This window comes from Cryptotermes secundus, unplaced genomic scaffold (assembly GCF_002891405.2).
Source record: "Cryptotermes secundus unplaced genomic scaffold, Csec_1.0 scaffold1703, whole genome shotgun sequence".
Classification (NCBI taxonomy): domain Eukaryota; kingdom Metazoa; phylum Arthropoda; class Insecta; order Blattodea; family Kalotermitidae; genus Cryptotermes; species Cryptotermes secundus.
In genome coordinates, this window is record NW_019744157.1 from 231,503 (window position 1) to 252,928 (window position 21,426).

Genomic DNA, 21,426 nt, shown 5'->3' on the forward strand with positions numbered 1-21,426 from the left:
TTCTTCCATGGGTATGATTCAATTCAGTGTGGTTTCAGAAGGAAAGTGGATTTTTTTACACTGACGCATTCTGTTTTGACAGACTTTCATTGCTATTATGAATTTTTAGAGCTGTGGGTAAACAAACTGAGACACCTTATTTATTGCATGTAATCATGGTGAAAGTCTTGGGATAATTGAATAACAGATCTCTTGGTTGCACTATAGGTAAACATATTCTGTTTGCTGAAACCTGTGCCACATTTTATTCTTTCGTAATTTTTCATGCTTGTGTTTGTAAGGGGGGGAGTGTGCTATGGTGAGTTAATTGGTTGAGGTGATATCTTTGTACTTGATCAGATAGGCTGTTGCTGTTGCTTATGCTTGTCCCTAATGAATGGATGAATGAATGTAGAAATAAGCGGTGGGCCTTCTTGGCCCTTGCACTGTGACCTACAGTGATCTCTTGTGCGTCCCCTTCTGATTATCCCCTCAACAATCCTGTACTTCGAATGAAGCGTAGGATCTTGTACGTGGGGACATCAAAATAGTCACTTGGTTCCATAAAATATTGACCCAAGTGGCGCAATCTTAAATAAGCTAAGGCCTCACATTCACACAGGATATGTTTGGCTGTTTCATTTTCTTCTTGACACCTCTCACAAGTTGGACTCTCATTTAGTCCCAGTTTTAAGAGGTGCCGTTTAAGGTGACAGTGTCCTGTAAGTAGTCCCACCACCCATCGTAGCTAGTTCCTGTTTAACTTCAACAGTTCCATCGTTCTTTTAGTAGAGGGTCCTCGTATGAGTCCCTTTGCTTGCCTGAGTCCAGTGAAGGATCCCCAATATTTCTTGTGATTCATATTTGTCCAATCCCTGATTGCCTTTCAGGCAACTCCTATAGAAATACCACAGGCTAGTTCAGGTCTTATGAATGGATGTTCAGCTCCAGTCTTGGCCAGTTGGTCTGCTATTTCGTTTCCAGCAATACCCTCATGCCCCGGAACCCATATCATTTGTAACTGTTATGTTTGGCCAGTTCATGAGAGTTTGGTGGCAATCCCAGACCAATTTTGAGTTGATCTGGTGTTTGTCAAGTGCTTTAAATGCAGCTTGTCTGTCAGATAGAATGATGTTCCTATTTCTGTAGTTCCTATCTAGATTCTCCATAATACATGCCTTAATGGCATATACTTCTGCCTGGAATACTGTCATGTACTGCCCAAGGCTGTAACTAAGTTTCCACCTCATGCCATAGCAGAACACACCAGCTCCAGTGCCCTTATTTATCTTGGAACCATCTGTATACCAGATCAGTCCCCCTTTTCTGTAGGGCTGAAACCCATCTTCCCATTCACTCCTGTCAGGAAATCTGACTGTGAATGGTTTTTCCATATACATGTCTCAGTATCATCTTGTCAATAGCACAATAGACCACTGTAGGTCATGGTGCAAGGGCCGAGAAGGCCTACCCCTCATACATTCATTCATTCATCATTTTGTCAGACCCCATTTGTAATATGGGTTCTTTTTTCATGTCCTGACTTATGTATGCATATTCGAAACTATCGGATTTAGGTTTCCATTGATCACTGCACTGGAGACGGTAGATTCCTGCCCTGGCCGCTGCCTCCAACTGTATATGCAGTGGGGGGAGTCCATGGAGTATCTCCAGTGCAGCTGTTGGAGATGTTTGAATTGCTCCTGTGATACCCAAGCAAGCCCATCTTTGCAATTTGCTAAGTTCTGCCTTGCTTGTCATGAGTTTAAATCTGAGCCACTATACTGTGGCGCTGTATATAATTATGGGTCTTAGAATCACAGTGTATATCCAATGCACAATGTGCGGCTGCAGTCCCCACATTTTACCAAACATGCTTCTGCATGGCCAGAAAGCCTTATAGGCTTTATTGATGACCTTATCCAACTGCTTTGTCAATGTCAGTCCATTGTCTAATACTAGACCAAGGTACTTGACATTGCTGGAGAGCTGGATCATCTTATGGAAGAGGGTCAGTTCCTTAAGGTCCTTTATATTTCTCTTTGTGGTAAACGGTATAATTACCGTCTTATTGGGATTGATGGAAAGGCTGCTTCTTTCACACTGTCGTTGGACTGTGTAAAGAGCTGTTTGAAGACACTCTGATACTGTTGAAAGGAATTTTCCGTTTATGAGGATTGCTGTGTTATCAGCATATCCTACTGTATAATACACATCATCATTAAGTCCCCACAGGAGATTGTCAATGACCAGGCTCCACAGCAGAGGTGATTCTTTTGTACTTGATCAGATAGGCTGTTGCTGTTGCTTATGCTTGTCCCTAACCAACTAAATCCATGGAGCAGAGTCCATCTTGAGAAACCTACAGTTGTTTCACTGGCCAAGAAGTACCCTACCTTATATGGAACATGCAGGCTCATTACTGTGTTTGCAAGAGTTTGCCAGTGATCCCTGTCCTGAGCCAGATGAATCCATCCTCATCATCCACACCCTTGTATCATACTTCATAGGAGGGTTGGAACTTTAATAGTGGCAACTATTTATTTACAACTGATACAAAATAAATGCATGTTTTGAAGTTTTACTGTCCTTCAGTGTGGTCACCAGCATTGTGTACAACCCGTTGCCAGTGATGTGGAAGTTGTAGGATACCTTTAGCAGTGCCTGTTGTGTTGATAGTTGAATGGAGCAGTCTCCTGCCTGAAGAATCTCTGGAACAGTTCTGAAGTGAATACCACGAAGTGGCTCCTTCATCTTAGGAATCAAGTCAAAGTCACAAGGGCTTAAGTCCGGAGAGTATGGTGGATGGTACAGCACTTTCCAGCCCCATGGATTGAACAAACCAGCTTGTGCTGCATGCAGCCAAGCATTGTCCTACAAAATGATGTGTGTGTTCTGCAGAAAGTGTTGCTGCTTCTTTCTCAAAGCTGTTCGCAGGTTGTGTTCCAAAAATGAACAGTAATACTGCGCATTGACAGTCTGCTGTCAGGGAACGGTATGCGTTAGGATAACACCATCACAGTCTTACACGAGAATCACCATAACTTTCACATTGCTGGGGTTCTGACGAACTTTTGATTTTTGTGGTGACCCATAATGACGCCATTCGTTCGATTGGCGTTTCATTTGTGGTTCGTACGATTTGGCCCATGTCTCATCCAGCGTAATGGTACGGCATAAGAAAGCCTCTCCTTTGCGCTCATAGCACTCCAAGTGGTTATGAGCAGTGTCGTATCATAGCCATTTCTGCATTTCCATCAAATCATGTGGAGCCCATTGTGATGCAGTTTTTCTGATGCCCAGGCATTCCTTCAGAATGTGATGCACAGTCGTATGTGCTAATTCTGTCTCTCAGGCCAGCTGACAAATCATATGGCATCAATCACTCTCCAGTAATGCGGAAAGAGCATGCACTTCTTCTTCACTGACACTGGGACGACCTGGCCATGCATGTCTGCCACATTTTGGCATCCGTGATTGAAGGCTTTTACCCACCTTGCCACTCTTCTGTAAGGCAATTCAGATTCCCCGGAAGCCTCTTGAAGACCTTGATGACACTGTTGTGCTGTGGTGCTGTATGGCCTCTGGCACATTCAATCTTTATCCAACTCCGTTGTTCCTGTTTTGAAAACATAATGACAACACTACATTAGACCACCAGCTAACACGAGGCTCTGTTGTTCTCGTCACTGCGCATGAGCACGATGTGGGAAGGGAGAGTCCATTTGCTCTGAGGTAAGGTAGGTATGTAACTAATGTGTGGTATAAGCGACATTATTTGGTTCTGTTGCATGTCATCTCTACAGCAGTGTTGCCACTATTAAAGTTCCAACCCTCGTATCTCTCTAGATATCTTAGGTGATCTCTTCCATTCAGGAGATATTGAACCTTGAAGGTTTAATTTATTTCTGGCAGTTTGTAAGCTATTCAGTCATGTGTCAGCATTTGCTATAAATTTTGTAAATTTTTGTACTTTGGGCTCTGACTTGTAAATTTAATAAATTGTAGGTAATACAGTTTTTTTCTTGTATGTTGAACGTGAATAATATTTTTGCATCAAATATTTCATACTGTTTTTATCTAATAAAATAAAAAGTAAAGCTGTCCCTGTAACAGGCCATGAAGGCCCATAGTGGTGTGATAGGTCAAGGGTCTCACATCTCCTTGAGAGTTGGCTCACAGGTGGTAGTAATTTTGTCAGCCTTATGTGCGCACTGCCCTTTCCCCCCCATCAAGTTTCCTGGTGCTCATTTCTGTTAGGCGGCCCATACATGTACGAGTCCAGCTCGGCGAGGAGCTGGTCTTGGATTAATTTCACCCCACACATATGAGCGTGGTGGCCCACACATGGACGAGTTTGGCTCATTGGAACCTGAGCTGAGTTGGACTCACAAGTCAGACTTGCACATGTATGGGCCCCTTAGAGGCTGAGTCAACCCCAAGGCCATAGTGCAGCTGGAAGGATTAGGTAAATTGAAAACAATCCAGTGACCTCATCAGGACTTAAACCTATGACCTTCCAGCTTGTAGCATAATTCCTCAACCAACTAGAATACTGCATGCCCCGAATTGTGTCTAATAGAGAATGTTAAGTAAGTGTAAATATTCCAGCTTTGTCATACTTTGCTGGATTTGTGACAACTAGGGGATCCTTGACCACTGAAGTCCTTCATGATCAGGAGAAGCTGAATTTGAGATCAAAGGTGCTGAAGTACCCTGACAGGATGTAGTTGCAAAATTTACTTTGGTCATAAAGGTAAAGATATCCCTGTAAGATGTCTTGAAGGCCCACAGGGTTGTGAGACATCAAGGTTCTCACATTTCCTAGACATTCAACACACAGATGGTAGTAAGATTGGCAGCCTTGTGCTCTAGCTGCCCTTAAGCCCCCCAGGAAGTTTCCTAGTACTCATTTCTTTTAGAGGCTGAGTCGACCTCAGGGTCATAGTGCAGCTCGAAGGATTAGAGAAATTGAAAACATTCAATAACCTCATCAGGAATCAAACCTGTTACCTTCTGGCTTGTAGCATAGTGCCTCAACCAACTATGCTACCGCGTATCCCCTTTATTTAGTTATGCAGGAGCCACATTACAAACCTCCAGTATTTGATTGTAACTGAACTCCATTAACTCAGGGTATAAGATAGTGTTATTGTACTCTTGAGGACCTCAGCATCATATGTCACACACAAAAATAATAAATAATTATATTCACAGAGTAACTGACAATTGTCATTCCTGCCATGCAGTTGTATAGTAACCCTGAGAATAATAAGAGAAATGTGAGAGTGAAGAGAAATTGAGAGCATAGTAAATGTATTGAATCCTTGCCACAATTTAGTTCAGAATCTTTTATTTTGCTGTCTTCTGTCTAAAAGCAAATGTATTCAAATATATGAAACTTTTTCTTTTTCCTCTTTTCTTACCATTCTGAGGGAAGGACATACATTGATGGTATTTGAGAACAGGATGCTAATGAAAGGTTCAGATTTAAGAAGAAGGCAGTAACAGGAGACTGGAGGTGATTGTATAATGAGGCTGTTCATAATTTTCTCTCTAAAATATTGTTAGGATATCAAATCAAGGAGGATAGAATGGGTGGGGCATGTAACATACATGGAAATTAAGAGAAGTGCATACATTTGGTAGGAAAACCTGAAAGAGACAGAAGTAAAGTATCCCTGTAACAGGCCATGGAGGCCCATTGGGTTATGAGATGTTGAGGCTCCCACATTTTCTAGACAGTTGACTTACAGATGGCGGTGAAGTTCTCAGCCTTACAAGCTGGCCACCCTCTCCACCCAGGAATATTCCTGGTACTCATTTCTGTTAAAGGCTGAGTTGAGACAGATCACTTGGAAAATTAGGCATATATGGGGGGATGTTGATCAGATTTATCTGGCTCAGGGTAGCTAGGGGCCAGTGGTGGTGTGTTGTGAATATGGTGTGAAACTTTTGGTTCTGTAATATGTTGGGAATTTCATGATTAGCTGAGCAACTATTAGTTTCTGAAGGAGTCTCTTCTGTTTAGTTAGTTATGTGACTGTAAATGATCAGTATAATTATAGAATATTTTGTTGTTGTTTCAGTCTATCTGCAAACAAGCACCATTTAGTGATGAGCCAGAAGCCATGTTGGAGCGGGAGCGTTGTGATTACACCACTCGCATCACATATAAAGTGGCAAAATCAGGAAGAGGTTCTCTGCATATCAGTCATTCAATCATGAATGTATTATTCTTATGTTAAATGGTCGGGCTTGTAATCTTATGGTTCTGACTTACTGTTTCAGTCCTAAGACCGATTCGGGTATATGCAGATGGAATTTACGATCTCTTCCACCAAGGACATGCCCGACAGTTGATGCAAGCCAAGAATTTATTTCCTAATGTCTACCTCATTGTTGGAGGTAATGAATCTCTCCCTTCTGGCATGTCTTCCTAAGCATGTGTGATTTCATGTAAGGTTACAACTGATTTAAGTCACTGTTCTTACCAGTTCCTTGCTATACCAGATTGTATCAATGTCGTGACATCCTTTTTTTGGTTAAATTTAATGAGAAAATATGTTATGGCGGCTTAAAGACTGGAATAGTTAGCCAGAATGAATGTGTAAGGGGTGGGCCTTCTTGGCCCTTGCACCGTGACCTACAGTGATCTATTGTGCTTCCCCTCTTGATTATCCCCTAAGCAATCCTGCACTTCGAATGAAGCATAGGATTTTGTACGTGGGGGTGTCGAAATAGTCACTTTGTTCCATAAAGTATTGACCCAAGTGATGTAATCTTAAATAAGCTAAGGCCTCACATTCACACAGGATATGTGTGGCTGTTTCATTTTCTTCTTGACACCTCTCACAAGTTGGACTATCATTTAGTCCCAGTTTTAAGAGGTGTCCTTTAAGGTGACAGTGTCCTGTAAGTAGTCCCACCACCCACGTAGCTAGTTCCTGTTTAACTTCAACAGTTCCTTCACTTTTTTAGCAGAAGGTATGAGTCCCTTTGCTTGCCTGAGTCCAGTGAAGGATCCCCAGTATTTCTTGTGCTAGTTAGCCAGAAGATATGGTTATTGCTAGGGAATAGACGATAAACATGTTTCTGTGGCTGTGAACACGTGTCGCCACAATAGAGAACTGTTGGAAACGGTATTTTCTGTTGGGTCTGCCCTGAAGCTATATAAGGAGAACTAATTGGAGTTTGTAGTCAGTTGTGAATCTGAGGACATTTGGAGCCATGAGGAGTTGTGAAGGAGTCATCAGACAGCAAGGATTGGAGCCATTGAAGAATGAAAGCGAAAGACATTGTTGGGATCCATTACCAGGAAACAACTGATGAAAAGATTTAGCAAATGCTGTAGTGAGAAGTCTAGTGCTTGAATTAGTGAGACTGCTGTAATTACTTGTAGTTACGATTTATCAGTGTTTGATGAATCCAGTTACCAATCCAAACCCTATGTCTAGTTACTGAACATGTGACAGTATATATTTTCATAATTCTCCCCTTCAGAGCAAAACAGGAGAACATTGTGGTCAACATACAGGAAGTCCTATGTGAAGTTGCATTTGAACATGGTCAGTTCTCACTTTATGCCATCTTACCATAAAATTACTGTTGATTTTGTATCAGTTCTTTGCCACACAGTAGGATCAGTAATTCCTTGTTACAAGGACTATAAACTTGTCCCATAGCTTTGTTTCATGTCCAGTGGGAATGCGATATGCCAAGACAGCTGACACCCCCTTTCCTTGAAAATAATAATTATTGTTTTGAGGGGTACCTCCGTCTCCTATCGTGATGATGTAGATTTAAATTAAATGGGTGGGTAGTACCATCTGTTATCTGCTGAGTTTCCACTTTCTGAATTATGCCAGTAGAAGTGCCATGCTTTGGATGAAGTGTCATATGTTACTTGAAGGAGCATTTAGGTAGCCACTTGGCTTTATGAAGTGAAGCCGAAACTGACTAAATCTTAAATTAGTTAGAACATGACAGACACTTAGGATGTGTGAGCCTGTCTCATCTCTATTATGGCACCTTTCATAAGCAGCGATTTTTACCGGTCCTAGTTCGAAGAGGTGATCTTTAATATGTTCTGTGAATAGTCTCATCAGTCAGCTCACCTCATACATAGTCCTGGTAGTTCCCTTGTCTTTTTTTGCTGAGGGTCCTTGAAGGAACCCATTACTTTTGTATATGCAGGTATGGACTCAGGTATTTTTGATGGCCTCTGTTTATCCAGCCCATGATAATCCTCTTGCCAACTCCTGGTGAGATGCTGATTCAGGTCCTGCACATGGATGTTCAGATCCTGTTCTTGCCACCTGGTTAGCATCTTCATTTCCTTTAATTCCTCTGTGACCTGCTACCTGTTTAAGTTGAACCCTGTTACGTTCGGCCACTTTCGTAAGGGACTGCCAAACAAATTTGTAATTGATCTGGTACTTGTCACATGCTTTGATTGCTGCCTGCCTGTCTGCTTCAATATAGATGTTTTTATTTTTGTAGATCCTTTGTATATTCTCCCCACTTTTGATGGCATATGCTTCTGCCTAGAATGCTGTCATGATGTTAGACAAGATATATTTTAATGTTATTTCTGTTGTTCAGTGTGCAGTGATGCTCTGACACACAGCAAAAAAGGGAGAACAGTTATGACTGACTTAGAGCGATATGAAGCAGTGAGGCATTGTCGGTATGTTGATGAGGTTGTTCGAGAAGCACCATGGGAACTGGATGAAGATTTTATAACACGGCATAAGGTGAAGCTTTAATTCTTGGTACTCGTGTATTTTACGTGATTTACTTCAAGTAAGTGTGTTGCTTTATATATCATTTGGAACCAGCCAGAATTTTCTTTGATGTAATCTTAGCAACATTTTTTTTTGTTCCACAATTTAGTGTTATTTGTTTTATTTAAACATCATTTACTCTTAAGACTTTCTGCTTTGGTGATGGGCCCCCAGACATGACTTGTGCAGTGAGTTTGCTGCATAATTGTTGATTGTGGAATGGCAGATGAAAATTTCAAGTTCTGTATGGATATAATAAACTGTGTCAGTTATAGATAAGTTAGGTAGGGTGAGACAAATATACTCAGCATAGATATCTTCAGACACAAAGTGGAAGGATAATATTTGATGTAAAATATTTTAATCTTATGAATGTACATACCGTAATCCAGGAATTGAACAAAATATCATGGTCTTGAAAGTAATTTCGAAAATCCCATTTCCTGATAGGAATTTCAAAATTTGAATAAAGCCACTCGCCACTAGAAAAAATTGAGACACCAGACAGAGTAGGTCCTTCTTTTCTAACTCTGAAGTGAGTCCACTTAGTTAGATGTTGACTCATCTACGTGCAGCTGCCTTCTCTTTCATAGAGTGAACAGCACACTCTGCACCATTCTAGTTAGAACCCCTTCTCACATCACCATTGAGATGTACCATTAGCAATTTAGTGGTTCCCTGAAGGGCTAAATATTCGATGGTATCCAAGACGTTCAGTGTGTCTCTTATTTTTCATTTTTAGTTTATTTGATGACCATCAGGAAGTCAACTGTATAATACTGATTGACTGGGGGAAAACCATGAAAAGTATTTGTCAGTATAGTCAGTGTTGTGAATAAGATTCAAACTTATCTCTTTCCAAATACAAGGCAGAAATGGTTCCTGCTTGACCCAACTTGCTTGATTTGGAGCATGCTATGACCAGACATTAACAGTAGAACATAGCAAGACAAAATTGCACATCTGGAGAAGTATATGTAGTCTTTCAGAAAAATAGCTGTCATAATGAAATGCCTCTATAAGAAGCAGTGAAGTGAAAAATCAGGGAATTCTGGGTCTTTTCATATACTCCATCAGGAGTGGAATCTCATTTAAAGCTCTAAAGAAACTATAAATGAATTTCATGTGAAACTTCGGGTTCTCACTGCAGTGATTGTGAAGTGACACCATGTGGTCTGATAGATGTTTACAGCCATTTTAGGGGAGTGTACTGCCTCCATCTTCAGGCTTGAAGGGTAAGCCAAGTTGGAAAACATGTGTGCATGGAGGCAGACCAGAAGCCCTGAGTGGACCAGTAGGAAGAAGGAGAAGAGTGAGTAAGAGCTGTTCTCCAGCCTGAGGGAGAGGTGAGAGAACTGGGGGCAAATGAGCAGTGGGAGGCACAGTTGGGCTAGGAGAGTAATGAGGGCAGCATGCATAGTACAAAGAGGGATGAAAACAAGTGGAGAAAGAAGTAGAACATTAGTAGAGGTTGGATGACCAATAAGGTACTGTCAGACTGGAAGAAGAGGTTGAAGGGAAGGAGCAGGAAGAGATGGAGAGGTCTGGTGTGGGTAGGAGGTCAGACAAGGCTTAAACTGGGACTAAATGCAGGGATATGGGGGTGAGAATGAAAAGGAAAAGAAGATTTGTGCCTTGAAAAGTGCAGTGTAAGTGGGCCTGATGTCCTGGTTGGGGAGCCTCGTCTTGATAAATTCTAATAAGGAGGCCATTTTTATTATACCAGTCTGTTTAGTAGGGTAGTAGGGCCCCTGTCCTCCTCCTATCTCCCTCCATACCCTTTTCAATCCCATTTATACATATTCCTCCTCCTCATCATTGTCTTCCACATTCTGCCTTCTGCCATCAACAGTGCTTTGCTAGTGTTCTTCCATTTTGCTTCTTTTCATCCCTTTCTATACTCTGAATGCTGCCCCTGTTATTCCTCAGGCCTGCCTACACTTTCCACTCATCACTCAGCTCCATTTCTTCCCTCTGTCTCTCAGGATGGAGAACACCCCCTTTTCTTCACTCTTCCCCATGGTCCTATTGGTTTTTTTTCCTGCTTGGCATACTGTGCTTGTTGCATGCAGCATACTTCTCAGCTTACTCTCTGGCTCTGAAGATGGAGGCAGTACATGCCTCAAAAACAAAGGTAAATTCCTATCAGACTGCACAGGAATTTCAAATTTTCTCTGAGAATTTAACTTAATACCTAATGAATACATTTGATTTGTTTCATTCTGGTCCATCACACTAACAATTACAAAGACAAAAATAACACTGTCTGATGTGACTATTTAAGTTTTATCATTTGAAGACTCATCACCCTTACATGTTTCGATCCCTAAGGATCATCCTCAGAGGGCATCAATACTTTTTCGGAAACTACTATTACAATAGATGTTAATTATATACATACACATATAATGTTTTAAATGCACAATGTACACAGTGTTCAACCTTTCACATTCACAGCAGCCTTCCTGGTGTTAAAACTTTTTAGTTCAGGCTTAAAATTTATAAACCATAAAGGTTCGTGTCATTTCTCCCATTGTTATTCTAGGAGGTGGCTGATCCTGTGCCACCTGTTTATCTTGCGAAAGGAGATTCTTAGTATTTCCGTGTTTATTCATGGCCTACTGTGTTGAATAAACATGGAAATACTAAGAATCTCCTTTCACAAGATAAACAGGTGGCACAGGATCAGCCACCTCCAAGAATAACAATGGGAGAAATGACACGAACCTTTATGGTTTATAAATTTTAAGCTTGAACTAGAAAGTTTTTAAAAAACTTTAAAAAGTTTTAACACCAGGAAGGCTGCTGTGAATGTGAAAGGTTGAACACTGTGTACATTGTGCATTTAAAACATTATATGTGTATGTATATAATTAACATCTATTGTAATAGTAGTTTCCGAAAAAGTATTGATGCCCTCTGAGGATGATCCTTAGGGATCGAAACATGTAAGGGTGATGAGTCTTCAAATGATAAAACTTAAATAGTCACATCAGACAGTGTTATTTTTGTCTTTGTACGTAATGAATAACTCAAAAGGCTGGTAAAAATTTTGTAATGTTGCTACATTCGTTTGCTTGTTTTAATCACTAACAAATTTTAATATTAAATGAGAAAAGCTTTGGGTATCATAAATTTGGATTCTGGGAAATTAAGTTCATATTTGTACTCAGATTATGGGGAGCATGTGGTAGCATAGTTTGTTGAGGCACTATGCTTCAGGCTGGAAGGTCACAGGTTCGATTCCAGATGAGGTCATTTGATTTTTCAATTGACTAATCCTTCCAGCTGCACTATGGTCCTGGGGTTGACCCAGCCTCCAACAGAAATCAGTACCAGGAATCTTCCTGTGGGGGAAAGGATGGCTGGTGCATAAGGCTGGCAACCTCACCACCATCTTTGTGCCGATTATCTAGAAAATATGGGAGTGCTGAGGTCTCACAACCGTATGGGCCTTCATGGCCTGTTACAGGGATAGCTTAACCCTGATTATGAAACTGCTGCTGTGGTTCATCATAGTATGTTAGAATAATACAGATAATAACAGTAAAATTATATCATTTTTGTTTTATTTGTCTAAAGTGTGGTGAGAAGCTGTATAGCAAGCTGTGAAATGGTGTTTGATAATTGTTATTATCCTTTGCAGACGTATTGAAATTGTTTGGAGTGGGTGTGGTGTAAAATTTTTATTCATCAGTTGTGTTGTTCCAGATTGACTTTGTGGCCCATGATGAGATCCCGTACATCACAGATGATGGAACAGATTTGTATGCCTGGTTGAAAGCAAGAGGCATGTTTGTAGCTACAGAGCGTACAGAAGGTGTATCAACATCAGACATTGTGGCACGAATTGTGCGAGACTATGACATATATGTGCGTCGTAATCTTGCTAGAGGTTACAGTGCAAAAGACTTGAATGTCTCATTCCTTAATGTAAGTGCTAAACCTGCAGGCCATATGATTTATGTGCAGGCTGCATAGTAATTTGAAGTGTTATTGGGATTGTATCCAGTACAAACTATTGAATTTTATATTCAAGACTCAAAATACATTAATTATTGCCATATATAAATTGTGTCTGCACTAGCAGTTTTATGTCGACATTCTTTATGTAGGTTGTTCAGTATTTTTTATGTTCTTTTACAAAATTCCATTGTATGGATATTTCTGTCAACATATTGATTAACAACAACTGCCTCTGTGGTCTTGTGGTCAGAGTTTCTGGCTACAGATCCAGAGGTCTGGGTTCGATTATTAGAGCTACCAGATTTTCTGAGAAGAAATGGGTCTGGAATGGGGTCCACTCAGCCTCGTGATGATAATTAAGGAGCTCTTTCAAGGAAGTAGCAGCTCTGGTCTAGAAGATTGAAATTAACAGCCTTGGGGAACTGTTGCACCGACCACGTGACGCCTTCTATCCACTAAAGTTGGCACTAACTTCGCCAACAAGTGGCGGTCACTTGGTTGCTATATTTTGCTTGTGGACTATAGGCCACGGAGTGTTTTTTTTTTTTTTTTGTATTTGAAATTTACTTACTTAATTTCTATATATTATACGTATATTTAATGTGCAACAATTTTCTTATTAGGAGAAGAAATTTCGTCTACAAAACAAAATGGACGAACTAAAGGACAAAGGAAAACGTGTGATGGAGAATATTGGGGAAAAGCGAGTGGACATGATACAGAAGTGGGAAGAGAAATCTCGTGACTTCATTGATGCCTTCTTGCTCTTGTTTGGAAGGGAAGGTCGCTTGGTAAGTCATTAAAGTAAATCTCTGGGCACAGTAAATTCTCAAAGTAGTGAAGTGAAAACTGCTGCAATCTAAGAAGTTCACAAGATAGGCAATAATTCTGATAGGGAAGACACCTGGAATGTTAAAATGTAACTAACAAAATGCTTTTAATTTAAGAGAGATCAGATAAGTGATAAAGAGGTCACTTGGTATCATTTTGATAAGTGAAATCATGGATGTTATGGTTGACCAGGCATGTCACTTGGATTGTGAGACAAAGAATGCATACAGAATTTTGATAGGGCAACCACTTGTAAGATCAAAATTAATTTTTAATTAGTGCTCCGGTTTTTAGAAAAATAGAGTAAGTGATTCCTTAATTTTGTATTCTTTTTGAAAGTGAAATCAAGCAACTTATGATGGACTGGGATGCTGGTTGGAAGAAGACAAAAAATACACACAAAATTTTAATAAGGGAACCACTTTGAATATCCAAAACGGAGGTGGAAGAATAATATTAAAATTGGTTTTTGGGAAATTTGGTTGTGGGAAGTGAATGGAATTGTTTTGAATCACAGACTTTGGTATTAGCTGTGTTGAACTTATATTTTGTAATCTTAAAATTATAACATTTAATTTAGAGGATTTATTGGTTTTGTCATACATACAGTCCCACATATGGAATGAGGGGAAGGGACGGCTGATGCAGGCATTGTCTCCACCAGCAAGTCCTCGACGAGATGGAAGCCCTACCTCATCCAACAGTAATGACAATGACGATTCAGTCAGGTAAGTGATATTATCATGGAACCAATCTTTTGTATAAATTTTATTAGTATCCAGACCAGATATGGGGCCCACCCACCCTCTTATCCCCAAGGACAAAGTGACCAAAAGATGAAGCAAGTTCTGTTTACTGACAAGGTGAGTATTGTATAGAACAGTGCCTCCACCACTCAATATGTCTTTGTTATGTGCTGTTTAATTAAGCTCAGGGATACCGTTATTTTTACCATTGCTCTGGAAGATATAACATTACACATGAAATGAATGCAACACAGTGGACACAGAACTGATTCAAGAGACAATACTATACAGTCAGTCACTTAAGCTAATATATGGAGAGTAGATGCCATTAGCAATTGTGGGTTGCCTCCTTGATGTTTAAGGGTAAAAGTAGAGTTATTCCAGGTTTAATTAATGAAACATGTTGCTGTGAAGATATATGGGGGAGTGGAGGTGTAGCTCCACCATTCTTAGGCTTGGCATTAGATGGAGGTGAGTAGTCATCATCATGCCCCTGCTGTCCTTTGCGTAGGAGACTGGGTGAGCCTTGAAGCCAGTCTGGACAACGTGGAGAAGGGTAATATCTCTAACCTCTGCAAAGAATCAAACCCCAACTCATCAGTCATCCAGCCTGTAGCCTAGTCACTATGCTGACTTAGCTGTCATGGCTCATTGTCCTTGATATGCATGAAAGTAACTTAAAATGTCTAATGATTATGTTTGTGAAAGTTCAGTAATTTGATTTATTATAAATCTGTGTTAGTTTTTGTATCAAGTCCTTTTAAGCATAGCATACTTGCTTTTTCAGTCCTCCTCCACCAAAAGCTGGTAGATATGATTTTTCACCAAGTTCATCAACCAATGCAAAGTTCAGCAACAGTTGCAGCACACAAGACTTCTCAGATGATGATGACGATGATGAGCACCAATCAAAATGATCATATATGGATACTAGTGAATGAAGAGTATGTCTGCGTTTGGTAATCTGAATCGGTAATATCTGCCTGATAAACAGTGATGTAAAACCCAAAGACTTTATTTTGTATGTTACAGAAATTTACTTTATTCAGAAGAGCTCTGTTGCCTGGGATATCATGCTATGTGTTCTATTGAGTGAGCTGATATTTTGGAGGAAGATGTCACTTCCATCTTCAGGTTGAAGAAGAAGCCGAGCAAGAAATCAGTGTTATAGAAGGTGGCAAGCAACTCTGCTTATTCTTTGATCCTGAAGATAGAAGCGACATGTTCCTCTGAAATGTTGGTTGACTTTCAGTGGACTACGCAGCATTTTATCCCAGAAGATAGAAATCTTCATTACTGCCGTTGCTGTGAGAACCTCCAATCCTACTTACTTGATTCAGTTTAGTCTTTCAATGGCCATAAACCAAGGAGAGAAGTAAAATATCGCCCGTCACAATAATGCATTTAAGATTATGATTTTTCACTTTCTAGGAAATGGGTGATTTCCCTATAGCACTCTACTCTCATTTTAATCAGTAGCTTTCTGTAGAACATAACAAGACATGTTGCATAACAGTAAGTAATTTTACAACATTGGTACTCTGAAAAGCTACTCGTACATATAAAGGAGAAACATAAGAAATTTTTTGTATGCATCTATCTTGCAACCCATTCATGGTTGATTCGAATGTGGTATGAAATGTATATATTGAGTATGAGGATTGTTATTTTCATTTTTAATTTATGAAATGTAATTTATTATGTTATTATTTGTTGGAAAAACAGAATGAAAATGGAAAAAGGAGAGAACTGTGCATTTATATTGGGAGCAGCTGATCTGTTGATTCCACTTGGAGGACCAGTGAAGTCTAGTACCTTTAGCGAAGCCCCGGGTCTTCTATCATGAAACCTAATTTCTGTTTCCTCTGCCTCTGATGATGATGATGATGATTACAGCATATTTGCCCAAGGTTCAATGAACTCATTGATATCTTCTAACTCTTCATCAGATTCCTCTTCCATCAATATTTCCTCCAGTTCTTCTGCATCAAGAAGTTTGGAATATTGGGCACGTTTTTGGGGTTCCATCTTGGGGGAGGGGGTTTCCAGCAAAATCGAATAAATTATGTTGATTGACAAAGACTCGAAAAATAGTGATGCAAAGTAACTGTAATAGTATGGTACAATAGGCCAGAAGTGGCAGCAGTACAAGGGACTTAGTCCCACCCCACTAGAAAAAAAAATAATAATTATAATAGTAGTCTAAAAGGTGCCAGTCCGACACTATTACAGAAAGTCACAGTGACGAAGATGCCTTTTACTCACAAAGTAATACTGGCTCAGTGGGTTTATACCTCTTCTGAGACACAAAACAATATAAAAAGAAATATATGACACTCCGACACTAACTTTTTAAGAGAAAAAGAAATATTACACAATCCAACACTGACTTCCTAACTGATAATTCGCCACTGAAAACCAATCCTTGAATACATCACACTTCCTTGAAAACTCTAGAAGCACTGATCTGCAAGCACCGACAAATATTTCCTCTTCAGTTCTCAGAACAAAGCTGGGCTATATTTGGTTGAGCAGGTCATAAACAGTCATATATAAACAAATTGTTTCAAAACCGGGACCGAGATAAACGATTTCTTTGTTCAGAGCTAAGGAATGAACCACTGACATGACCTCACATAGGTTTCTTTTGGTTTCAAACCCAAGGTCAAACTGTCAGCACTCCCAAAGGGTGCATGTGCCCTGCGTCACATATATGTGCCATTCGGCCAACTCCGGCTGCTGCTTCCTTATTATTGTATCATATGCTTGTTTAAAATCTATGAAGCATAAGTAAATATCTGTATTAAATTCCCAACATTCTCCGTTATTTATCTCAGGGTGAATAAATTGTCTATTGTTGACCTATTGGGTCGAAATCCTGATTCATCTTCTCCTATTATTTTTTCTATATATGGATCCAGTCTCTTTTTTAGTATCCTTGTTAATATGTTATATGCTATCGGTATTAATGATATACCTCTATAGATACTACATGTTAATTTATCCCCTTTTTTAAATATGGGACATATAATGCTCTTTCTCCAATCTTCTGGTATCTTCTTCTTCCCACACTTTCTTCATAATTCTGTGGAGTGCTATTATTTCTTCTTGTCCTCCTGCCTTCAATAATTCTGCTGGTATGTTGTCTCCTCTTGGTGCTTTATTTAGTTTTGTTCCTTTACTGCTTCTTCCGCCGGTCACGGTAGCCAAGCGGTCTAAGGCATGAACTGTCTTCGCTCGCTCGGAAGCCGGGATTGTGGGTTCGAATCTCACTCGGCAAGGATGTTTGTGTGCATTTTTCTGTTTGTGTACAGGTAGAGGCCTTGCGACGAGCTGATCACTCACCCAAGGAGTCCTACCATTATGTGTAAGATCTAGAAAAACCGAAGTGAACGGAGTTCATGGAGGTAGGCCTAGGCCCACTGGGGCTGCAGTGCCAAGGGAAAAATAAATGCTTCCACTTCTTCCGTTGTTGGAGGCTCTATTATCTCTTCCTCTTCCCTTCTCCATCATCTGTATTTTGTTCTTCATTGTCCTCGTTATCTTCCATATTCTGATTTTGATTTAATAATTGTTCAAAATATTCTTTCCATGTATTTATAATCTCTGTTTTATTATTTATTGATATTTTTGTCTTGGATAAATTCTGTTTTTGGTTTGAAACCTTCTTTCATATATTTGATTCAACCAAAGGCATTTTTTTGTTATTTTTGAAGTCTTCCATTTGCAGTAATTGCTCATTTAGAAAGGCCCGTTTCTTTTTCCTGCAAATCTTAGTTTAGTATATACATCCTTCAAATAGATTTCCTCNGGCAAGGATGTTTGTGTGCATTTTTCTGTTTGTGTACAGGTAGAGGCCTTGCGACGAGCTGATCACTCACCCAAGGAGTCCTACCATTATGTGTAAGATCTAGAAAAACCGAAGTGAACGGAGTTCATGGAGGTAGGCCTAGGCCCACTGGGGCTGCAGTGCCAAGGGAAAAATAAATGCTTCCACTTCTTCCGTTGTTGGAGGCTCTATTATCTCTTCCTCTTCCCTTCTCCATCATCTGTATTTTGTTCTTCATTGTCCTCGTTATCTTCCATATTCTGATTTTGATTTAATAATTGTTCAAAATATTCTTTCCATGTATTTATAATCTCTGTTTTATTATTTATTGATATTTTTGTCTTGGATAAATTCTGTTTTTGGTTTGAAACCTTCTTTCATATATTTGATTCAACCAAAGGCATTTTTTTGTTATTTTTGAAGTCTTCCATTTGCAGTAATTGCTCATTTAGAAAGGCCCGTTTCTTTTTCCTGCAAATCTTAGTTTAGTATATACATCCTTCAAATAGATTTCCTCTGCCAGAAGTTTTGCGTCATGCATATGGGACATTTTTAGCAGTTTGCAAATGCCAAATTTTTTTCTTGTAACCATCTGCACTCAAACTAATTTGAAATTATTTTTTTGCCTTCATAATGTCTATTTTCAGGTTATCTAATACAGTTTGTCAACCTAGACCGATTAAAATGCAAGATATCTCCAGATAACAATGATTACAATAGCTTTCTCTGCGTTTGAACTTTCCCCATCTGTCATCTAGCTCACCCGTCATGTCACCCACTACATTCTATGCCCAGCAGCGGTGCAACTGATTACATGAAGCTTGCATGAAANTTCTCCATCATCTGTATTTTGTTCTTCATTGTCCTCGTTATCTTCCATATTCTGATTTTGATTTAATAATTGTTCAAAATATTCTTTCCATGTATTTATAATCTCTGTTTTATTATTTATTGATATTTTTGTCTTGGATAAATTCTGTTTTTGGTTTGAAACATTCTTTCATATATTTGATTCAACCAAAGGCATTTTTTTGTTATTTTTGAAGTCTTCCATTTGCAGTAATTGCTCATTTAGAAAGGCCCGTTTCTTTTTCCTGCAAATCTTAGTTTAGTATATACATCCTTCAAATAGATTTCCTCTGCCAGAAGTTTTGCGTCATGCATATGGGACATTTTTAGCAGTTTGCAAATGCCAAATTTTTTTCTTGTAACCATCTGCACTCAAACTAATTTGAAATTATTTTTTTGCCTTCATAATGTCTATTTTCAGGTTATCTAATACAGTTTGTCAACCTAGACCGATTAAAATGCAAGATATCTCCAGATAACAATGATTACAATAGCTTTCTCTGCGTTTGAACTTTCCCCATCTGTCATCTAGCTCACCCGTCATGTCACCCACTACATTCTATGCCCAGCAGCGGTGCAACTGATTACATGAAGCTTGCATGAAACCTATCAAGTGCTTCAGTTTCAACAAACAGAAAAGAAAACCACCGTACGCTAAACTCACTATAAGTGTGTGACCATGTGCAACTGCACTCGTGAAGTCTGTAAGAAAGCAGTTTGTCCCATCGCTTGATATTTGTCAGTCACTGATGTCAGTGATATCCAAGTCTGTCAGGTCGCAATGGTTGGAGAACTTTTCAAAATTCTGATAAGACAGTTGAAAATAATTGCGCGTCGCATACAGTCGTGTTGATACAACCGATTTTGCCACTGGGAGAACAGTAGGTTTTGAAACGTCCTATTCAGACCAATGCGACAGGACAGTTGTAAATAGCCACATGTCGCATATGACTAGTTCATTCAACTGAGTGTGCCACTGGGAGAACAGCAAGTTTCAGGCCAGGCGCACACCAAGGAAACTGGCAACTGAGATTTTTGAGAAATATTGCTGATTTCAAGCAGGCAAATGGTTTCCAAATTAGCAGGCGCACACTGAGGAAACTTGCGTTTCATTAGTTGCTCACATCATCTCAAGTGGGTGTGTTTGCCCGCCAATTTCATGCACTTCTCTTCTGCGATGTCAGATAATAATATTGTTCGTGTAATGATATGGTGGTGGTTGAGACGGTGTAAGAGGAGAAGACAGGAGAAAAGGAAACATTGGGTGCATCCGTTCTTTCATGACAGTTTAAACTCAGGTGTTTAAATTGTTTCAAAAGAACTTAATCAGGATACAGAACTGTTCAAAATCATTTTACACAATGACCATTGAAAGTTTTTTTTAATGGATCTTGTAGGACCTTAAATTTGAAGACGAGATACAAATTTTCGTACAGCTGTGTCAGCAGATCCACAGGCAAAATTATAGTTCTGCATATTCCAATTCTTATGTTTTTGGACAGAAGACAGGAAGACAAAAGTTTCTGGACTGAATGGTAGCAAGCATTACCCGAGATCAATGTCCTCTTAATTTCCTCCTCAATCAGGTTTTGGTTTGTTACCATCATTCCCAAATATCTGAACTGTGCCACATTTTTAATAAAACATGTTACCTATTTTTGTCATGATTTTGCACTACATTTTGATGATGAAAGAGCAACATACACTTACTTTTCTCTGTGTTTACTTCTAGACCAACCTCCTCACTAGCGTTATTAAAGTTTGTGTTTCTCTTTATGGTATCTACGTGTATATTATCACCCAGTAGATTCACACCATCATCGACCAACAGGTGATGTGTCCCATTCAATTTCAGTCCCACCTGGATTTCCTGGACCTTCCTAATGGCATATTCTAAAGAAAATTTGAAAAGGAATGGTGATAAAGCATGTCCTTGTTTTAGATCATTCTGGATAGGGAAATTATCAGACAAATATTTAGGTGGGTGGACAATATTAAAATGGATCTTAGAGATATATGATGGGATGGATTGGATTCATCTGGCTTAGGATAGGGATTAATGGAGAGCTCTTGTGAACACAGTAATAAATCTTTGGGTTCCATAAAATGCTGAGAAGCTCTCGAGTAGCTGTAAAATTGGCATCTTCTCAAGAAGGGCTCACCTCCATGAGTGAGTGGGTGTGTCAGTTGAAGAAAAAATTACTGATTACTCTGAGGTAAGGAAAGTTTATGTTTTTACTGATACACAAATTCTATACTATATGTGTACTATAGTGAACCTTATATTTAATTTTTTTTTCTATACTGAACGTTTTCTTCCTTTTTTTTTTCTCTTAAGCCACGCTTAGCTCCTAGACCATTTTCCGCCATGTTGTGAGCTATTAGTATCTGATCTTCCGCTGAACGCGCTTAAAACTGCATTTTTTTAACTTAAACTTTC

The 21,426-nt window shown here is 39.4% G+C and overlaps 1 protein-coding gene across 1 annotated transcript in view; it reads left to right on the top strand.

Moving 5' to 3' along the window:
- Window positions 1-15,524, top strand: part of LOC111874604 (choline-phosphate cytidylyltransferase A) — a gene marked incomplete at its 5' end in the record, with an annotated part of 33,147 nt that extends 17,623 nt beyond the window's left edge. Inside the window, 7 exon segments of the mRNA XM_023870234.2 lie at window positions 6,069-6,177; window positions 6,271-6,387; window positions 8,584-8,735; window positions 12,477-12,698; window positions 13,355-13,522; window positions 14,172-14,290; window positions 15,096-15,524. Coding sequence (XP_023726002.1) covers window positions 6,069-6,177; window positions 6,271-6,387; window positions 8,584-8,735; window positions 12,477-12,698; window positions 13,355-13,522; window positions 14,172-14,290; window positions 15,096-15,225 — 1,017 coding nt within the window. The 3' untranslated portion in view covers window positions 15,226-15,524.
- Between the last annotated feature and the right edge of the window lie 5,902 nt (window positions 15,525-21,426).